This window comes from Mytilus galloprovincialis, chromosome 3, assembly GCF_965363235.1.
Source record: "Mytilus galloprovincialis chromosome 3, xbMytGall1.hap1.1, whole genome shotgun sequence".
NCBI lineage: Eukaryota > Metazoa > Mollusca > Bivalvia > Mytilida > Mytilidae > Mytilus > Mytilus galloprovincialis.
In genome coordinates, this window is record NC_134840.1 from 96,147,520 (window position 1) to 96,164,258 (window position 16,739).

The window sequence follows — 16,739 nt, forward strand, 5'->3', positions numbered from 1 at the left end:
ACTACTTTTCCTAGGAAGTCATGTCCATGTCATTAATATTCCTAGGAAAAAAAGTCTGGCGGACAAATTTTTCTACCAGACCAAATTTACTGTTGTATAAACATGGCCTTGTAAAACTAACCAATTGACTCAATCAACTAAATGCATTGTGGGCTACTACCAGTTTACTACTAATTAAAAACACGTGGAATAAGTGGGAAAACTGTACTAGTATCTGGGACTCTAATAATAAATGTTTTTGTTCGGCGAATGTGTTTAATATAAAATGTACAACATACTCTTAATTTGCATGCTCAGATTAAAAACAATACTGTTAACTGGTTTCACGATTCGGCTTTCTTTTTCGCCTTGTAAAAGTAGCTGAACAGATTTTGTCCATTCTTATACATTGTACATGTGCATTAATTTCACGTGAAACAGTGAAATTTTAAAAGAAGTGACCACTATCCGGTATAAAATACCAATAAATGAGAGAAATATAATTAGGTTTAGATTCAACTTTGCAATTTTCAGAAAACATATCGAACTGCGCGTCCTTGTTGCATATATAAACATGTATAGCACCATACATGATTTATTAAGAATGGCAAATATCCAAGTCCGTTAGGAATATAAAAAATCCCATGTATGTGGTATGATTGCCAATGAGACAACTATCTACCAAAGTTCAAATGCTGTGGTTTTCAGCAAGTATAGGCAACCGCTAGGCCTTCAACTGAACAACGAGAAAAATCCATAACGTATAGTCAGCTATAAATGGCCCCATTCGATGATTAACCTTGTTTTTTTCTTTTCTTTCTAAAAGATGAATTAATAAATACATACCCTTATTCGATTTAAACGACTTTTTAATCATAAAAGAAGGTACAGTATCATTACATCAATTTTGGGAAAAGCTGGGATATTTTAGTTACCTCAACAGGTATTTGACACAAATCAGTCTCCGGTACACCTTTATTTTTGGCATTATGTCAAAATTAAGTTGATTACTTGGTTGGTATTGTTACTCTGATATTTGTCCTAAAGAATTTGGCTCTAATACCACTGTTATGCCCCCTTTTTACAAATTTCCTCTACGGTTTAAAATGGAATTTAGCATTAAATTATAAGAAATGACTGTAATATTTTTTCTGTCTATTCGAAATAACATACGAGCGTTATTCAGTGTGCACCAAATTTTTTATGTTATTTTTTCATAGACAGAAAAAATATTACAGTCATTCCATAAATAAAAGAATTTATCGGGATTCGTCAAAATCAGTCGGTTTTTTTATCGTCATAAAGAAAATATACATTATATAGAGATGCATTAAAAATTGCGTACCGTTAACTCATTAGGCAAGAGTTTTTACCGTTATTTGTCATAAAGGTACCCCCATTACAACCTTCGTGTTGTTTATTCTTTAGTTTTCTATGTTGTGTCTGTGTGCTGTTGTTTGTTTGTCTTTTTCATTTTTAGCCATGGCGTTGTCAGTTATTTTAGATTTATGAGTTTGACTGTCCCTTTGGTATCTTTCGTCCCTCTTTTGTAAAAGTAAACCATTATCGGTCAAAGTACGATCTTCAAACATCTTTTGTATCATTTGTTCAGTTTAGTAAAAATTACATTCATACTGTTTGTATTGTTATGAAATTTACATAGAGGAAAAATAAGGGGAAACATTTCCTTCGGGGAAATTTGATGTACAGAAATTGCCATAGAGGATATTTGGAGAACAATATTTTCCTTAGAGGAAACTGCTGTCTTGAATTTTCCCTCAAAGAAAAGTGTTTGTCAAAAATTTCCTCAAAGGAAATGGTACTTCATTGATATGGTTATATTTATAAATTATCTGTTGACAAAATTTTGAATTTTTGAAATACTAAGGCTTTTCTACCTCAGGCATAGACTACCTTAGCTGTATTTGGCAAATCTTTTAGGAATTTTGGTCCATAATGCTCTTCAACTTCGTACTTTATTTGGCCTTTTTAACTTTTTTCGATCCGAGCGTCACTGATGAGTCTTTTGTAGACGAAACGCGCGTCTGGCGTATATACAAAATTTGGTCCTGGTATCTATGATGAGTTTATTTACAACCACTGGGTCGATGCCACTGCTGGTGGAGATTTATTTCCCCGAGGGTATCACCAGCCCAGTAGTCAGCATTTTTTGGTGCTGACATGAATTATCATTGATATGGTTATATTTATAAATTACCTGTTGACAAAATTTTGAATTTTTGAAATACTAAGGCTTTTCTACCTCAGGCATAGATTACCTTAGCTGTATTTGGCAAAATTTTTAGGAATTTTGGTCCATAATGCTCTTCAACTTCGTACTTTATTTGGCCTTTTTAACTTTTTTCGATTCGAGCGTCACTGATGAGTCTTTTGTAGACGAAACACGCGTCTGGCATATATGCAAAATTTGGTCCTGGTATCTATGATGAGTTTACTTCTTGACAAAATTTCCTCACAGGAAAAAGAAATTCCTGTAACGAAAATTTAATGCAGTAAATTTCCTCCAAGGCAAAATTTATGCAGCAAATTTCATAAGGGAAAACTTTTCCTTTGAGGAAGAAAAACTATCCCTTTATTAAATTTTTTTCTAGTAGGATAATTTGATTTCCGTTGAGGAAAACAACTTGTCCTATGAGGAAATTGTTAAGAAAAAGGGGCATAACTTTTTCAACAGTGGTGCTAGAACCAAAAACATTTAGGGCAAATATCAGGGAATCAATACCAACCAAGTTATCAACTTCATTTTGACCTAACACTAAAAGTTAAGGTGACAACTTTTGCACTCAGTGGAACTTGTCCCGGAGACTGTTACATCTAAGTTTTCCGCTTTTTTACGAGCCCAATATTCAAGGATCCCTTCTTTTTTAAGTATTTGAATGAAAGTTTATCTTATGGGTATGAAATTGTGTTTTCACTGTTGTTTCGCTGCTGCCTTGTGGACGAACATCTGAAATCTTTGTGTAATCATCAATCATATTAATGGCTAAATTTTCATAATAAGAACATTATGAGCCAAGGCTCCGTGTTGAAGACCGTACCTTGACCTATAATGGTTTACTTTTATAAATTGTGACTTGGATGGAGAGTTGTCTCATCGACACTCATACCACATCTTCCTATATCTATTGAAAAAATAAACAGCATATTGCATAATGATTCAAATGCTATGCAATCATGGTGTAACAATAACAGTATGAAAATTAATGCACAAAAACAAAGTATATGATTATAGTTATCAAAAGTACCAGGATTATAATTTTTTACGCCAGACGCGCGTTTCGTCTACATAAGACTCATCAGTGACGCTAAAATCAAAATAGTTAAAAAGCCAAACAAATACAAAGTTGAAGAGCATTGAGGACCCGAAATTCCAAAAAATTGTGCCAAATACGGCTAAGGTAATCTACTCCTGGGGTAAGAAAATCCTTAGTTTTTCGAAAAATTCAAAGTTTTGTAAACAGAAAATTTATAAAAATGACCATATAATTGACATTCATGTCAACACCGAAGTGCTGACTACTGGGCTGGTGATACCCTCGGGGACGAAACGTCCACCAGCAGTGGCATCGACCCAGTGGTGTAAATATCAAAAGTACCAGGATTATGAAATTGGGTTCAAAACAAAAACTTACACAACTATCAGAATTATGTATTACCGTCAACGAAGCCTGTATTGAAAATGTCCATTCATTCAAATTACTTTGAATTGACATTGATGAAAATTTAAGCTGGGAAGGTCATGTTGATCGTATATGTAAGATTATCTCATCTAAAATATCACTTTAGTATAAAATTAAAGTATATTCACACAAGACGATTATTTTATAATGCATATATTCTACCATATATAGACTATTGTATAATAAAGAAGATGTGATATGATTGCCAATGAGCCAACTCTCCACAAAAAAACCAAAATGACACAGAAATCAACACTTATAGGTAGCCGTATGGCCTTCAACAATGAGCAAAGCCCATACCGCATAGTCAGCTATAAAAGGTCCCAAAATGACAATGTAAAACATGAAAAAATGTAGTTCAGTTTGGGGAAATTTATTACAAAAAGATTCAGAAAGAATCATAAAACTTCAAAAAAAAAAGAGTAACACCTGATTACTTAGCAATGCTTAATATTAATGATGTTCAACACCACAACTAACGATCTGTTTCTAATAATAATATATTTGTTCCAAGACCAAATACATCAAAAAAATATTATTCTGAAACCAAGGTATGGAATAATTTACCACTAACATTAAAAAAGGTGGTAATTTGGAATTATTCAAGAAACATTGTTATAATAATTTTCTTGAATATTCTATGCAAGTTGAATTTGTTTTCTTCTTTTATGGTTACAACAATGATTGCCATTTGTATGTTTGGATGATTGAATTTGTGTATATGTAACAGTTAATTTGTATAATCAGGGATTATGTAGAATCCCTGAATGTTCGGGGTGTATGTAGAATCACTAAAATCGTTAGCGTTTCTATATTATCCCTGAAAATGACCAGTGATTTTACATAATCACTGAACATTTTAAAAACTATTCTACAAATTCCCTGAAATGATTCAAGGGGTTATCAATAATTCAAAGATACTTTGTTTGATAAGAATTAAATATAAACAAATTATCATTTGTTTTTCCTTGAAGGGTAAAGTTAACAGTAAATCATGATTTAGATTTTTTAAGGTAAAGGCGTCTACCATCTCTTATATTTCATACAGATTACACTTAACGTCATTATACATTAACATAGGATGGGGCTGGTGGGCATGGATCTAGAAAAATAATAAATCTTAGATATCGGACGAAATAACAAAAGCAATAAAAACTAGATATACAGAAATAAAAGTACTGTGTATCATATGCACATCTCTCGATTAGCGTCTCATTAGTATACTATTGTATTGATCAGGTTTGAGACTTGTTGTTAAACCTATTGTTAGCGGAAATTTTAATTCACGTACCGGGTAGACAATTCTTTTTAGTCGAAATGCAATTTACTTAATTTTAAGTCCATCATGGCTTACCAAGATCATATGACAAAACTGTTCTCAGTGTAAATCCACAGTGCATGTTGTTTGTGGTAAACAAATGGTGAAGAAGGTTATGGAACATCTGTTTTGTGTATTTTGTTTTCAAATGAACAAGAAATTCAAACTGAGAGAACTGACGCAACTAAATATATAGAAAAACAGCCAAAACGAATGATTGGCAGTATATGTTATGATTTTAATCTATTAACATGATTTCCAAAATCAAAGTAGAATCAGGAGAGCCCCTAGTTTTAATGTTTTTTTCAGATGTTTGTACTGAAAACTTTATTTCTCTTATAGACGTGTAGTAAAATCTGATTCAATATGTGAAGGACAAGGCTTTTTTTCTTAATGTGGATGATGTGAATCAAATATATGTGTCTGTAGAAAAGCAGGGCAAATGTTGAATGGTCAACACTGTGCGGGACAAATTTGCCATTCCAGAATTGGCAAATCTGACTTTGTCGGTTTACAAGATATCAAAAATTTATAGATAGATAATAAAAAAAAAATGTTTCCATATGTCCCATCATGTCACCGTTGTCACTATTGTCACCACAACTGATTAAAAGGACATTTCCCATAAAAAATTTAAAAATTCCCATGGGAATATTCAAAGTTCTCATAGGAAAAGTTAAAGTTCCCATCGGAAAAAGTACTTTTCCCATGGGAATTTTAAAGTTCCCATCGGAACTACAATTTCCCATGGGAACATTAGTAGATAGTTTCTTCCCATTTTTGTTCCCAAGGGAACTAATGTTTCTTCCCACGGGAACACCTTTTTCCCTTGGGAACATTTATTTTTCCCATGGGAACATTATTTTTTTATTTTTTTTTCAGAATTTGTAAAAGAGCTATGAAATATCGCAATGGACTGACAGTTACTAGTAACCATGACTGGAGCAGTTTAACAAGCATTCCTTTTGATAAAAAAATGTTATTTCAATAAAATAAAAGTATTTCTGTCATACTTGTACACTCAAAGGTCTTTTATTTTCGTTGAATAATTATATTGATAAAAATTCTACCGTCCAGCAGCTGATTTTACAATTTGAATCTCTCACCTTTGTTTTCGATCAATAGCATCGTGCATTTCATGTAATAGTGTTCGCTGAACTGTCAAGTATCAGAGCCATGTTTTTGTATTTTAGAAAATAATTTAAGAATGAAAATTATAAATCTGTGTTAATCTATATACATGGGGAAACATGAATCGTTGTCAAGATTGTTTTCTAACTATAATAATCCTATAACTTCATGAAATTGACATCGTAATTATTAGGTCTTTCCACTTTTCTGTGGAAAGACCTATTGTATTTGTTCTGATTATTATTTTTTTTTTTCCGCCACTTTTTGTTCTTGCGATAAATGTTTGTTTCGCAATATGTCGCTTAGATATTTCTCACATGGTATCGTATAGTTCATGCGCTTTTAAATTTTACCCTGCTAAGCCGAACCATTCTCTTAGTAAGAGTTATCTCCCCTTTCACTGTTTATCATCAGAGTGCATCTCCTCCGTAACCGTAGAAAAATGCGACAAATTTATTTTATAAAATTGCTCGTTATATCCTTCGCATGATTTGTCCTATTTTAACCGAAGCGATATGAACACTCCATATGAGAGTTATTCCCCCTTTTGCATTTGATATTAGTAATATGCATTTCTAACTGGTACACCATAGGTAATAGAGACCTGGGGTCTTTTGATTTAAGGTCCTTGATCCAAAAAAATTAAAATTAGGTCAAGGTCAAAGGTCAAGGTCATATTATAAATTTTCATTTTGGCTTATTTTCACTTTTCTTCAAAAACCGTATAACATATCGACATGTTATTTTTACTAAATTGTTAGTTACGACATGTTGTAACTTATAAATTTTGGTTGAAAGGGTGCGTAAACAATAAATGGGAGTTTTCGCCCATCTTATATTTAGAATTATGCATAAAGTGATATAACTCATTATCCATACATATTATAAGACCTTGCATCTTTTGATTTGAGGTCCTTGGTTTGTGACCTTGAAAATGAGCTCAAGGTCATTGGTTAATAGGACGTTCTAGATTTTGACCTTTGCTTTAAATTCATATTTATACATCATAAAGCCATAGGAAGTGACATTTTAGACTGACTTTTAATATTTTTATATCAAAATAGATCTTTACCGGTGGAAAGACCTTCTTATTATTACTATACTTTTCTTTTTCGTCGACGTAACTCGATATGCGTGGTTTTCGCTACTAGAAATATGTGCACTTACTTTTTTAAAAGTTTTTTCATTCATTTGGTCAAATTTACTTATCATGCAATGATGTTACACGTCTGAACGTTGAACAAACAGTAACTATCCACCAAGCCATCTGGAATTGCGATACCTCTGCTACATACCCGTCATTTTGTCACATGCTTGGTACTATTCTTTGAACAAATTTCGTGTTGTAAGCCGATTCTATCCTACATTTAAATCTTGTAAAGTAAAACAATCATTGAACAAGTTTAAATGTTAAACTAAATCCTATAAAATCAGTTCAGAGCATTGGTTCATTAAAACACAATTTTGTTAATTTGAACGTGTATCGTCTAGTAGTGATTTCGGTGTGTATAAACATACAACACAAGTCTATAATGGTATAGTAAGTTATTGTTTCAGTTCCATGTTTACTAGTAGTGACATCAAATAAAATGTTTTGCAGGTTGTACTAAGCCATACGAAATTTAAATATCATATTTATATGCAAACTGAAGGATATAGAATTTAAATGACTTATATAAAAACTATAATGAATACGGAGAGGGGTTATTGCATGAAGTCATCCAGACTAACCGAATGATAAATTCTAGCCTTTGTACTTGTATCGATCACTTGATCTAAAATTAAACTTGTCAGATGGAAAACAACGCTTTTGGTTAAGGACTACGGTTGCAAAGTGATATTTGCTACCAATCCATGCAAAATAGTAAGATGTATGTTCCTGAGCGTATAATGCAAAAAGAAAGGGTTGTTATGTACTTAGCTTATTTAACTTAATCTGGTAGCCTGGTTACCATACGCCTTCCTGTTACAGATACGATCGAAGTGCACTACAGCAGTGTTACAGTTTCAGTCGTTAATTGGGCTAATTTGAAATCTCCAGCATATATATAGTTTATTTCATTGTCCAATCATATATTTTAAGAAAAGATGTAAATTTTGAATATTCTGTAATATCTCTATGGAGCTGGTTTGAGACGTAGATTCACTCAGATACCGATCATTATTATCTTTTCTTCATTTATACACAAATGAATGTCAGGGATTCGGAATATAGCAGTTATACATATGTTCTCAGTTTATATTTAGTTTGAAGCAATATCGAAATAATTGACTTTCATCTTTAAAGTTTACTTCGCATAGGAATAACTTGTGATGTATATGTAATTAAAAGAAGAAACCAAAAGCAGCATTTGACGAAGACGAAATCAATGATATAATTTTAACGTCCAGTGACATATAATACAATGCATGTCGAATTGTGAATCAGTATTTAAAAGTTTTGAAATATCCGTTATTAATCATAGCCATGCTGTTGAGGATTGTATTTACATTTTTTTCGAGTGCCCATTTCACTATGAAGCAAGAGAAATATTGTTTTTGATTTTAAAAAGATATGTTGTACCAATTGAACTTATATTGGCTGTCCACGGTGGCCTTTATAAATTTCAGCAAAGTAAAGCAATTTTTTAATCTTTGCCATCTCACATCAGAATTACACAAAGATTCAAAACTTTGCATACAATTAAAATTCTGAATTCCTACTTTTCACGCCAGTTCATATTACAAAACTATAATATTGCATTTTAGTTTTTGTTTATAGTTTGTATTACATGTATAATTACTATATTGTTATTCGTTATTATCTTAGGGACCGGTCAATATGTATTGGGGGGTTGGGACCGGTGCAATTCCTATTTTTCCCTTAAAATAAATCTATGCCCTACCTTCTGAATAGAACAATAAAAGTTTCTGTCCTATATGAAATATCTACTAAATAAGTCTGAGATTCCTTTTCAATTTCACTTCCACTTTCTTTCATGTTAAATAGTTTCCCTTTTTTTTAAAGATGTATATTTTATTTATTCCTAATTAGCAGTCAAAAACTAACAAATCGAAAACGATGCCATGGCAAAAAAAAAAGGAGAATGATTTGCATTTAGTTAACTTGTTCCACAGTGGTGGGAGTATATCATATCAAAAACAGATTGATTCATTTTATGTTTTTTGCTTGTTATTATAATTATATTTTGTATACATGTATATTTTTTTCCAACCTTTTTCAAAATCATTTAATGATTGTTCTATAACATGTATAAGCACCGGAAAAAAAGTTGTTAAACATTTATTATCTAATTTCCAATAAGTTCAATATAAATAGAAAACAGAATATTTTGTGATAAAAATACACACGTACAACTTATTTAAAAACTTACTTGCCATTGCTTCATATTTAACTAGATAATCAGAGTTTTTATGGAAGTTGCATGTTGAGAGCAACTTTAGATATGAAACCATATTGACATCTTGTAGAAAACCTGCATACTACAATAATTTCACATAAATCCTGCAATTTCAACAAATTTTTATACGACCGCAAAAAATTTTGCGGTCGTATATTGGTATCACGTTGTCGTCGTCAGCGTCGTCCGAAGACGGATGGTTTCCGGATAATAACTTAAGTATAAGTAAATAGAAATCAATAAAATTTTAACACAATGTTTATAACAACAAAAGGAAGATTGGGATTGATTTTGGGGGTTATGGTTTAGGAATTAGAGGCCCAAAGGGACTAAAACAAGCATTTATCTAGTGTCAGAACAATAAGTTGTGTATTAGTATTTCAATTGTTCTGAAATTGTACCACAATATTTAATACCATAAGTATAAGATAGGGATTTATTATATACTTAGTAGTAAATACAGATAAAGTGTATGTGTAATACAATCATTGGCAAGCGTGCTGTATCAGCCACCCGTGATGATATCGATATCAGCACGGTTGCAAAAGCTTTATCACACCTTTAATCTGTATGACGTCACGTCATCGATTGCAGTCACTGTTGCAAAGGCTTTCAAATCCCTAATCTGTATGACGTCATGTCAAACCTATAATCTGTATGACGTCATGTTACATAAAAAAACATCTACTTGAGGTATATGTATATAATAAAGTGTATATGATATGGCTTTTTCAATATCACACACCATATCAACCCTCAACCAATATAATCCCTCGAGCAGAGCTCTTGGGATTATATTGGTGTCTTGGGTTGATACGGATGCGATATTGAAAAAGCCATATGATATTCTCTATATATTTTATGGGGTATGGGTCAAACTGAATAAAGGGCCAAAAAGGGGCCAAAACAAGCATTTTTGTAGTTTCAAGACAATAAATTGGAGTTATCTTTCTTTGTCCAGAATGGTTGTTGAATCACCTAAAACCAATGCTTTATGAAATCTTCTTTGAAAATTGGAGTTATCTTTCTTTGTCCAGAAAAATAGTTGAATCAACTTAAATCAATGCTATATACAATATGCAATGCAATATTCACTTTTACTACCAACTGATATATTAAAGCAATCTTTGCCATTCAGTGATTACAAGTATTCTAGGGTTATGCCCCTTTACAAGTGGAAAAATTGAAGAATTTTGTCATTTCTGTTCTCTTAACTTAAGTTTGTCTCAACTAAATTTAATCAAATGTGTATATAATGCTTATTACCTCTAAACTCAGTTTAAGTTCAATTTTTTGCAGCTTCACTTTTACAGTTCTTGAGTTATGTCCCTTTATAACGTTATATGCTAGCGGGGGCATCATCTGTGTCTCTTTAGACACATTCCCTATTTATTTTTTTAGAAGTTACTATTAATTAATATTAATTTTAACCATGACTGTATGACATTTTATATTTTAATATTTTATGATGTATTTAAATGAGTAGTTATTGTTGCAAACTTCATTAGAAATTTGAATTGAGATCATTTTTGGAATAAGGGAAAGGGGGAGGTGAAAAAAATGGTGTGTGTGGGGGGCGGGTCAATTGTTCTCATTTCAGATTTCAGAAATTAAAAAGAAAATTTCTTAAAATATTTTTTTTTGAGAGGATTGTAATATTCAACAGCATAGTGAATTGCTCAAAAGCAAAAAAAGATTTAAAGTTCATTAGACCACATTTATTTTGTGTCAGAAACATATGCTGTGTCAACTATTTAATCACAATCCAAATTCAGAGCTGTATCCAGCTTGAATGTTTTGTCCATACTTGCCTCAACTGTTCAGGGTTCGACCTTTGCGGTCGTATAAAGCTGCGCCCTGTGGAGCGTCTGGTTATTTTTAGGAGAAAAACAATCAAACGGAAAACATGTTCCACACATAAAATATCTGTTTCAATGAGAAGAAAAATGTTCCCATAGGTAAACAAATTGTTCCCATGGGAAGAAAAGTTGTTCTATGGGAAGAAAAATTGTTCCCATGGGAAGATAAACTGTTCCCATCGGAAAAGTTAAATTCTCATTGGAACTCTCAGTATTCTTCTTTTCCCATGGGAACATTAAAATTCCCATGGGAAAAGTACCCGATGGGAACTTCGAATATTCCCATGGGAATTTTTAATTTTCCCATGGGAAATGTACTTTTAATCAGCTGTGGTGACAACAGTGACAACGGTGACATGATGGGACATATGAGGAAATTATTTTTTTTTATTATCTATCACTTGGGCAAAACTATTTTTGATATCTTGTTAACCGACAAAGTCAGATTTGCCAATTTAATTCTGGAATGGAAAATTTGTCCCGCACAGTGTTAGTCGATGTCATCCATATTAAGTTTGTAAATTGTAATATTTTAATGTATTGAGGTTATCATTTTAATAAATTGTCCTTAACATTTTAGAATTTATGTTTATAATGATGTTTTAATATGGTATTATAGAATGAATTATTTAACTTTTATTCATTTTCTATAAAATTAAAACAAATTCATCATTTCAGTTATTATGTATAATCCCTGACATTTTTTCTAGTGATTATACATAATCCCTTAAAAATTTTAGTGATTATATATAATCCCTAAACTGACCAGTGATTCTACATAGTCCCTGAAAATTTAAGGGATTCTACATAATCACTGATTATACAAATTCACTGTAACATATTTACTAGCAATATATATATTATAATATTTTAATGTATGAATGTTAACTGTATACATGTATTGTGTTTGAGGGTCTCAATGAAAATTAGACTACATGTAGTTCTAATTTAGTTACCCTCTTTAAATAATGACTTTATTATTATTATTATTATTATTATTATTATTATTATTATTATTATTATAATGGTTGGTCAAAAACCCAGGTTAAAAAATGCTTCATACGTAAATAAACAATTACATGTGCGAGGACATAAGGCAGCAACCATTTGATTTTCTGGGGGGGGGGGGGGGGGGGGGCTATGGTTTTTTTTGGAAAAAAAAGTTTGTTTCCAGTTTTTGGAGAAAAAAATAATTTGTTTTTGATTCTGAGAAAAAAAAATTGTTTGTTTCACCCTCAGCTGCCACTATATGTAATGCTAAAATTGAAAGAAAAAAATTGTTTTCGACTTGTCGCGAAAAAAATAGATTGTTTTTCGCCGCAGGCGAAAAAAAAAATTTGTCCAGAAAAAAAAACCATAGCCCCCCCCCAGAAAATCAAATGGTTGCTGCCTAAGTATGCTAATTTATGTATATCCATATAAAGTAGTATTCTAGACTTGTGTAAGAAATTGAAAGGAAATAAATTTGAATTGTTATAAATATACAGTTATGATCAGCCTTTAACTCTCTTCAGAAATGTCAGAATAAGTTGTCCTAAAACTGTTCTAAGCTGCTCTAGAACATGTCTACTGTAGAACAGTTATACTTTTAATCTGTTCTAGGTAAGAATAATTATAATTTGTTCTAGTGTTGGGACTGACAGAATCTGTTCTTATGTATAACTGTTATAATCTGTTCGGGGGTAGGACTGTCAGAATGTGCTCGTGGTAGGACTGTCAGAATCTGTTCTAGTGACAGGACTGTCAGAATCTGCTTGGGGGTATGACTGTCAGAATCTGTTCTAGGGGCAGGACTCTCCGAATATGTTCGGGGGTAGCACTTCAGAATCTGTTCTAGGGGCAGGACTGTCAGAATCTGTTCGAGGGTTGGACTGTCTGAATCTGTTCTAGGGGCAGAACTGTCAGAATCTGTTCGGGGTAGATCCGTTAGAATCTGTTCGGGGGCATGACTGTCAGAATCTGTTCCGGGGTAGGACTGTCATAATCTGTTCTAGGGGCAGGACTGTCAGAATCTGTTCCGGGGTCGCACTTCAGAATCTGTTTGGAGGTAGGACTATCAGAATCTGTTCGGGGGTAGACTTCAGAATCTGTTCGGGGGTAGGGCTGTCAGAATCTGTTAGGGGTAGGACTGTTAGAATCTGTTTGGGGTAGGGTTGTCAGAATCTGTTCGGGGTTAGGACTGTCAGAATCTGTTCGAGGTAGGACTTCAGAATCTGTTCGGGGGTAGAGCTGTCAGAATCTGTTCGGGGTTAGGACTGTCAGAATCTGTTCGGGTTTAGGACGTCGGGGTTGGACTTCAGAATCTGTTCGGAGGTAGGACTTCAAAGTCTGTTAGGGGGTAGGACTGTCAGAATCTGTTCGGGTTAGGACTATCAGAATCAGTTCGGGGGTAGGGCTGTCAGAATATGTTTGGGGTAGGGCTGTCAGAATCTGTTGTGGGATAGCATTTCAAAATTTGTTAGGGGTAGGGCTGTCAGAATCTGTTCGGGGGTAGGACTTCAAAATCTGTTCGGGGGTAGGACTTCAGAATCTGTTCGGGGGTAGGACTTCAGAACCTTTTCTAGGTTTTTATTGTTTAGGATACAATGTGTATAAGTGAGTTTTACTGATTAGGATACAAACATTAAATGGTGCTTTATGCACAAACAATGAAAATCGTTCTAACCAATGTTTTAGTATACCCTACAATAATAAATGAACTGCTTACCTTTTCCCTGCTGGAGGGGAAGGATCATCATCAAAACCATAAATATCTTTATCATTGGCAGTATCCTGCATAACAAATTAAGAAAATAAATAAGAACATTTTCAAATCAGTTACAAATTAAAGTAAATACAAAAGCGTGATTGTATACCACAACGGTCAACTTGTGTGGTCCCATGATAATTAAACTACATTATAAGATATATCAAGGTTCACAATACACAAGCTTGTTGCTTTATTGATCGACTGTTTAGCGAAAACGTAATTTTTGCCGCATCCATTTATTGAAGTAAATACATTAAATCAGAGCCTTTTGTACAGAAGGCATATCGCGTGCGTCTTATGAAGTCAGTTCATGGGAACAAGTGAATTACAAACAATAAGTGTTAATATACTATAATAATTAATTGTTTGTTTTAGAATGTGAAAGGAATTTTTTTCATGAATTATAAAATTGAGAATGGAAATGGGGAATGTGCCAAAGAGACAACAACCCGACCATAGAAAAAAAAAAACAACAGCAGAAGGTCACCAACAGGTCTTCAATGTAGTGAGAAATTCCCGCACCCGGAGGCGTCCTTCAGCTGGCCCCTAATAAATATATACTAGTTCAGTGATAATGAACGCCATACTAATTTCCAAATTGTACACAAGAAACTAAAATTAAAATAATACAAGACTAACAAAGGCCAGAGGCTCCTGACTTGGGACAGGCGCAAAAATGCGGCGGGGTTAAACATGTTTGTGAGATCTCAACCCTCCCCCTATACCTCTAGCCAATGTAGAAAAGTAAACGCATAACAATACGCACATTAAAATTCAGTTCAAAAGAAGTCCGAGTCTGATGTCAGAAGATGTAACCAAAGAAAATAAACAAAATGACAATAATACATAAATAACAACAGACTACTAGCAGTTAACTGACATGCCAGCTCCAGACTTCAATTAAACTGACTGAAAGATTATGATTTCATCATATTAACATCAGGCACAATCCTTCCCGTTAGGGGTTTAGTATCATACCATCATAACATATATGAGAAGAACATAACCCGTGTTATTTTATATATATGAAAGCCGAGAAGGATCATTCATATTTTAGAATTCAAAATTAAGAAATCAAGATTCCAAATTCAGAATTCAGAAATCCTAGATTAAGACAGATAACATATGTTTCCTGCATTTACCATGTTTACGAAGGCCTAGAAGAATCGCACTTTGATACTCTACGGTAAGTTTTGTTATTAAGTTTGTTACGAACATGAAACCCCAAGGCGAGGGGTCCATAATCTTTCGAAGGGATGACTTCAATTTTACAATTTGGATTCCTTGATACAACAGCTTCCTTGTTAACAGCAACCTTTTATCAAGGAAATGGGATCGACAGCGCAAGCTCTGGGATATCGTATTGTAAATAGTATCCATATACAGGCGATGCTGGCCATGAATGTTGCTATACTGAAGTTCATAACGGGTAAATTGCAATCATGACAAGTCGATAAAAACCGGGTTGAATTCTGTTGAAGTTGTATCAACTTCTGTTGATGTATTTGCTACATTGGGGGTGTTTATTTTGTTCAAGCCAAGTGTGCACTCTTCTTCCAAAGAATTCATCCTTGCTGGGATGATTTAAGCTTGATAATATATGAAAACATTCTGTTTTTAAATGCAATATGTATAGTCAATTTTATGTACATTTATCGTCGAAGTTTCTCATGATTTGTCACATTTTAATTCTATCAATAATCTTCTTTTTTTTTTACTATTTTTTATATAGTTACCAGTTAGTATTATATCGCTTTTGAGTAGTCACATTTTTTACTGACGAATTCGCCGAGTGACTAAGTGTATTCTTCAGAAAAAAAATGTAAACATGATGAACAAGTCTACGTTACGAACTGAGGAAAAAACATGACACATTCCAAAACGATGGACAGACAACCATCTCCTCCCCTCGAGCATAAGTGATACCAAGAAATAAGACTACAACTACTCGGACAATTTTCAGTTGCTTGAAATAATATCCTTTCCTTGTTTGTCTGTGCACGATTATATCAATAATCAATGGTATAAGATCAAAATTAATATTAAACTGACAATCTTTTTACAGCTGCAAAGTCGTGAGTGCAAAGCAGGTTCGACATCACACTTACAACGTGTGTAATCATTCCTTGTGTATTCATCACACTTACAACGTGTGTAATCATTCCTTGTGTATTCTTCACACTTACAACGTGTGTAATCATTCCTTGTGTATTCATCACACTTACAACGTGTGTAATCATTCCTTGTGTATTCATGATCATTCAAGAATTGTATTTGAAGTGTTTAGATTGAAACTGCAATAGCGCAGGAAACATGGAGTATCTCTTTTGATGTGCAAGTTCTGAATTCTGATTTCTGAATTTTGAATTTTGAATTCTAAGATATGAATGATCCTTCTTGGCTTTCGAACATATATTTTAATTTTCATGACATGGACAACGTTTGTCTGTGTAGAGTCTGCAGACATTTTTCATGTGTTTGAGGTGTATGATCTTATATATATGGGAAGATGTGGTGTGAGTGCCAATGAGACAACTCTTCATCCAAATTACAATCTAAAAAAGTTAAACAATTATAGGTCAATATATGGCCTTTAACACG

General features: G+C 33.1%; 1 protein-coding gene across 1 annotated transcript in view; it reads right to left on the reverse strand.

Annotated features, from left to right (window-relative positions):
* The window catches only part of LOC143069468 (furin-like), a 122,872-nt gene that overhangs the window by 39,791 nt on the left and 66,342 nt on the right, over positions 1-16,739 (reverse strand). The window contains exon 5 of the mRNA XM_076244116.1: positions 14,097-14,161. Within this exon, the coding sequence (XP_076100231.1) occupies positions 14,097-14,161 (65 nt within the window). The remainder of the gene's footprint in view (positions 1-14,096; positions 14,162-16,739) is intronic.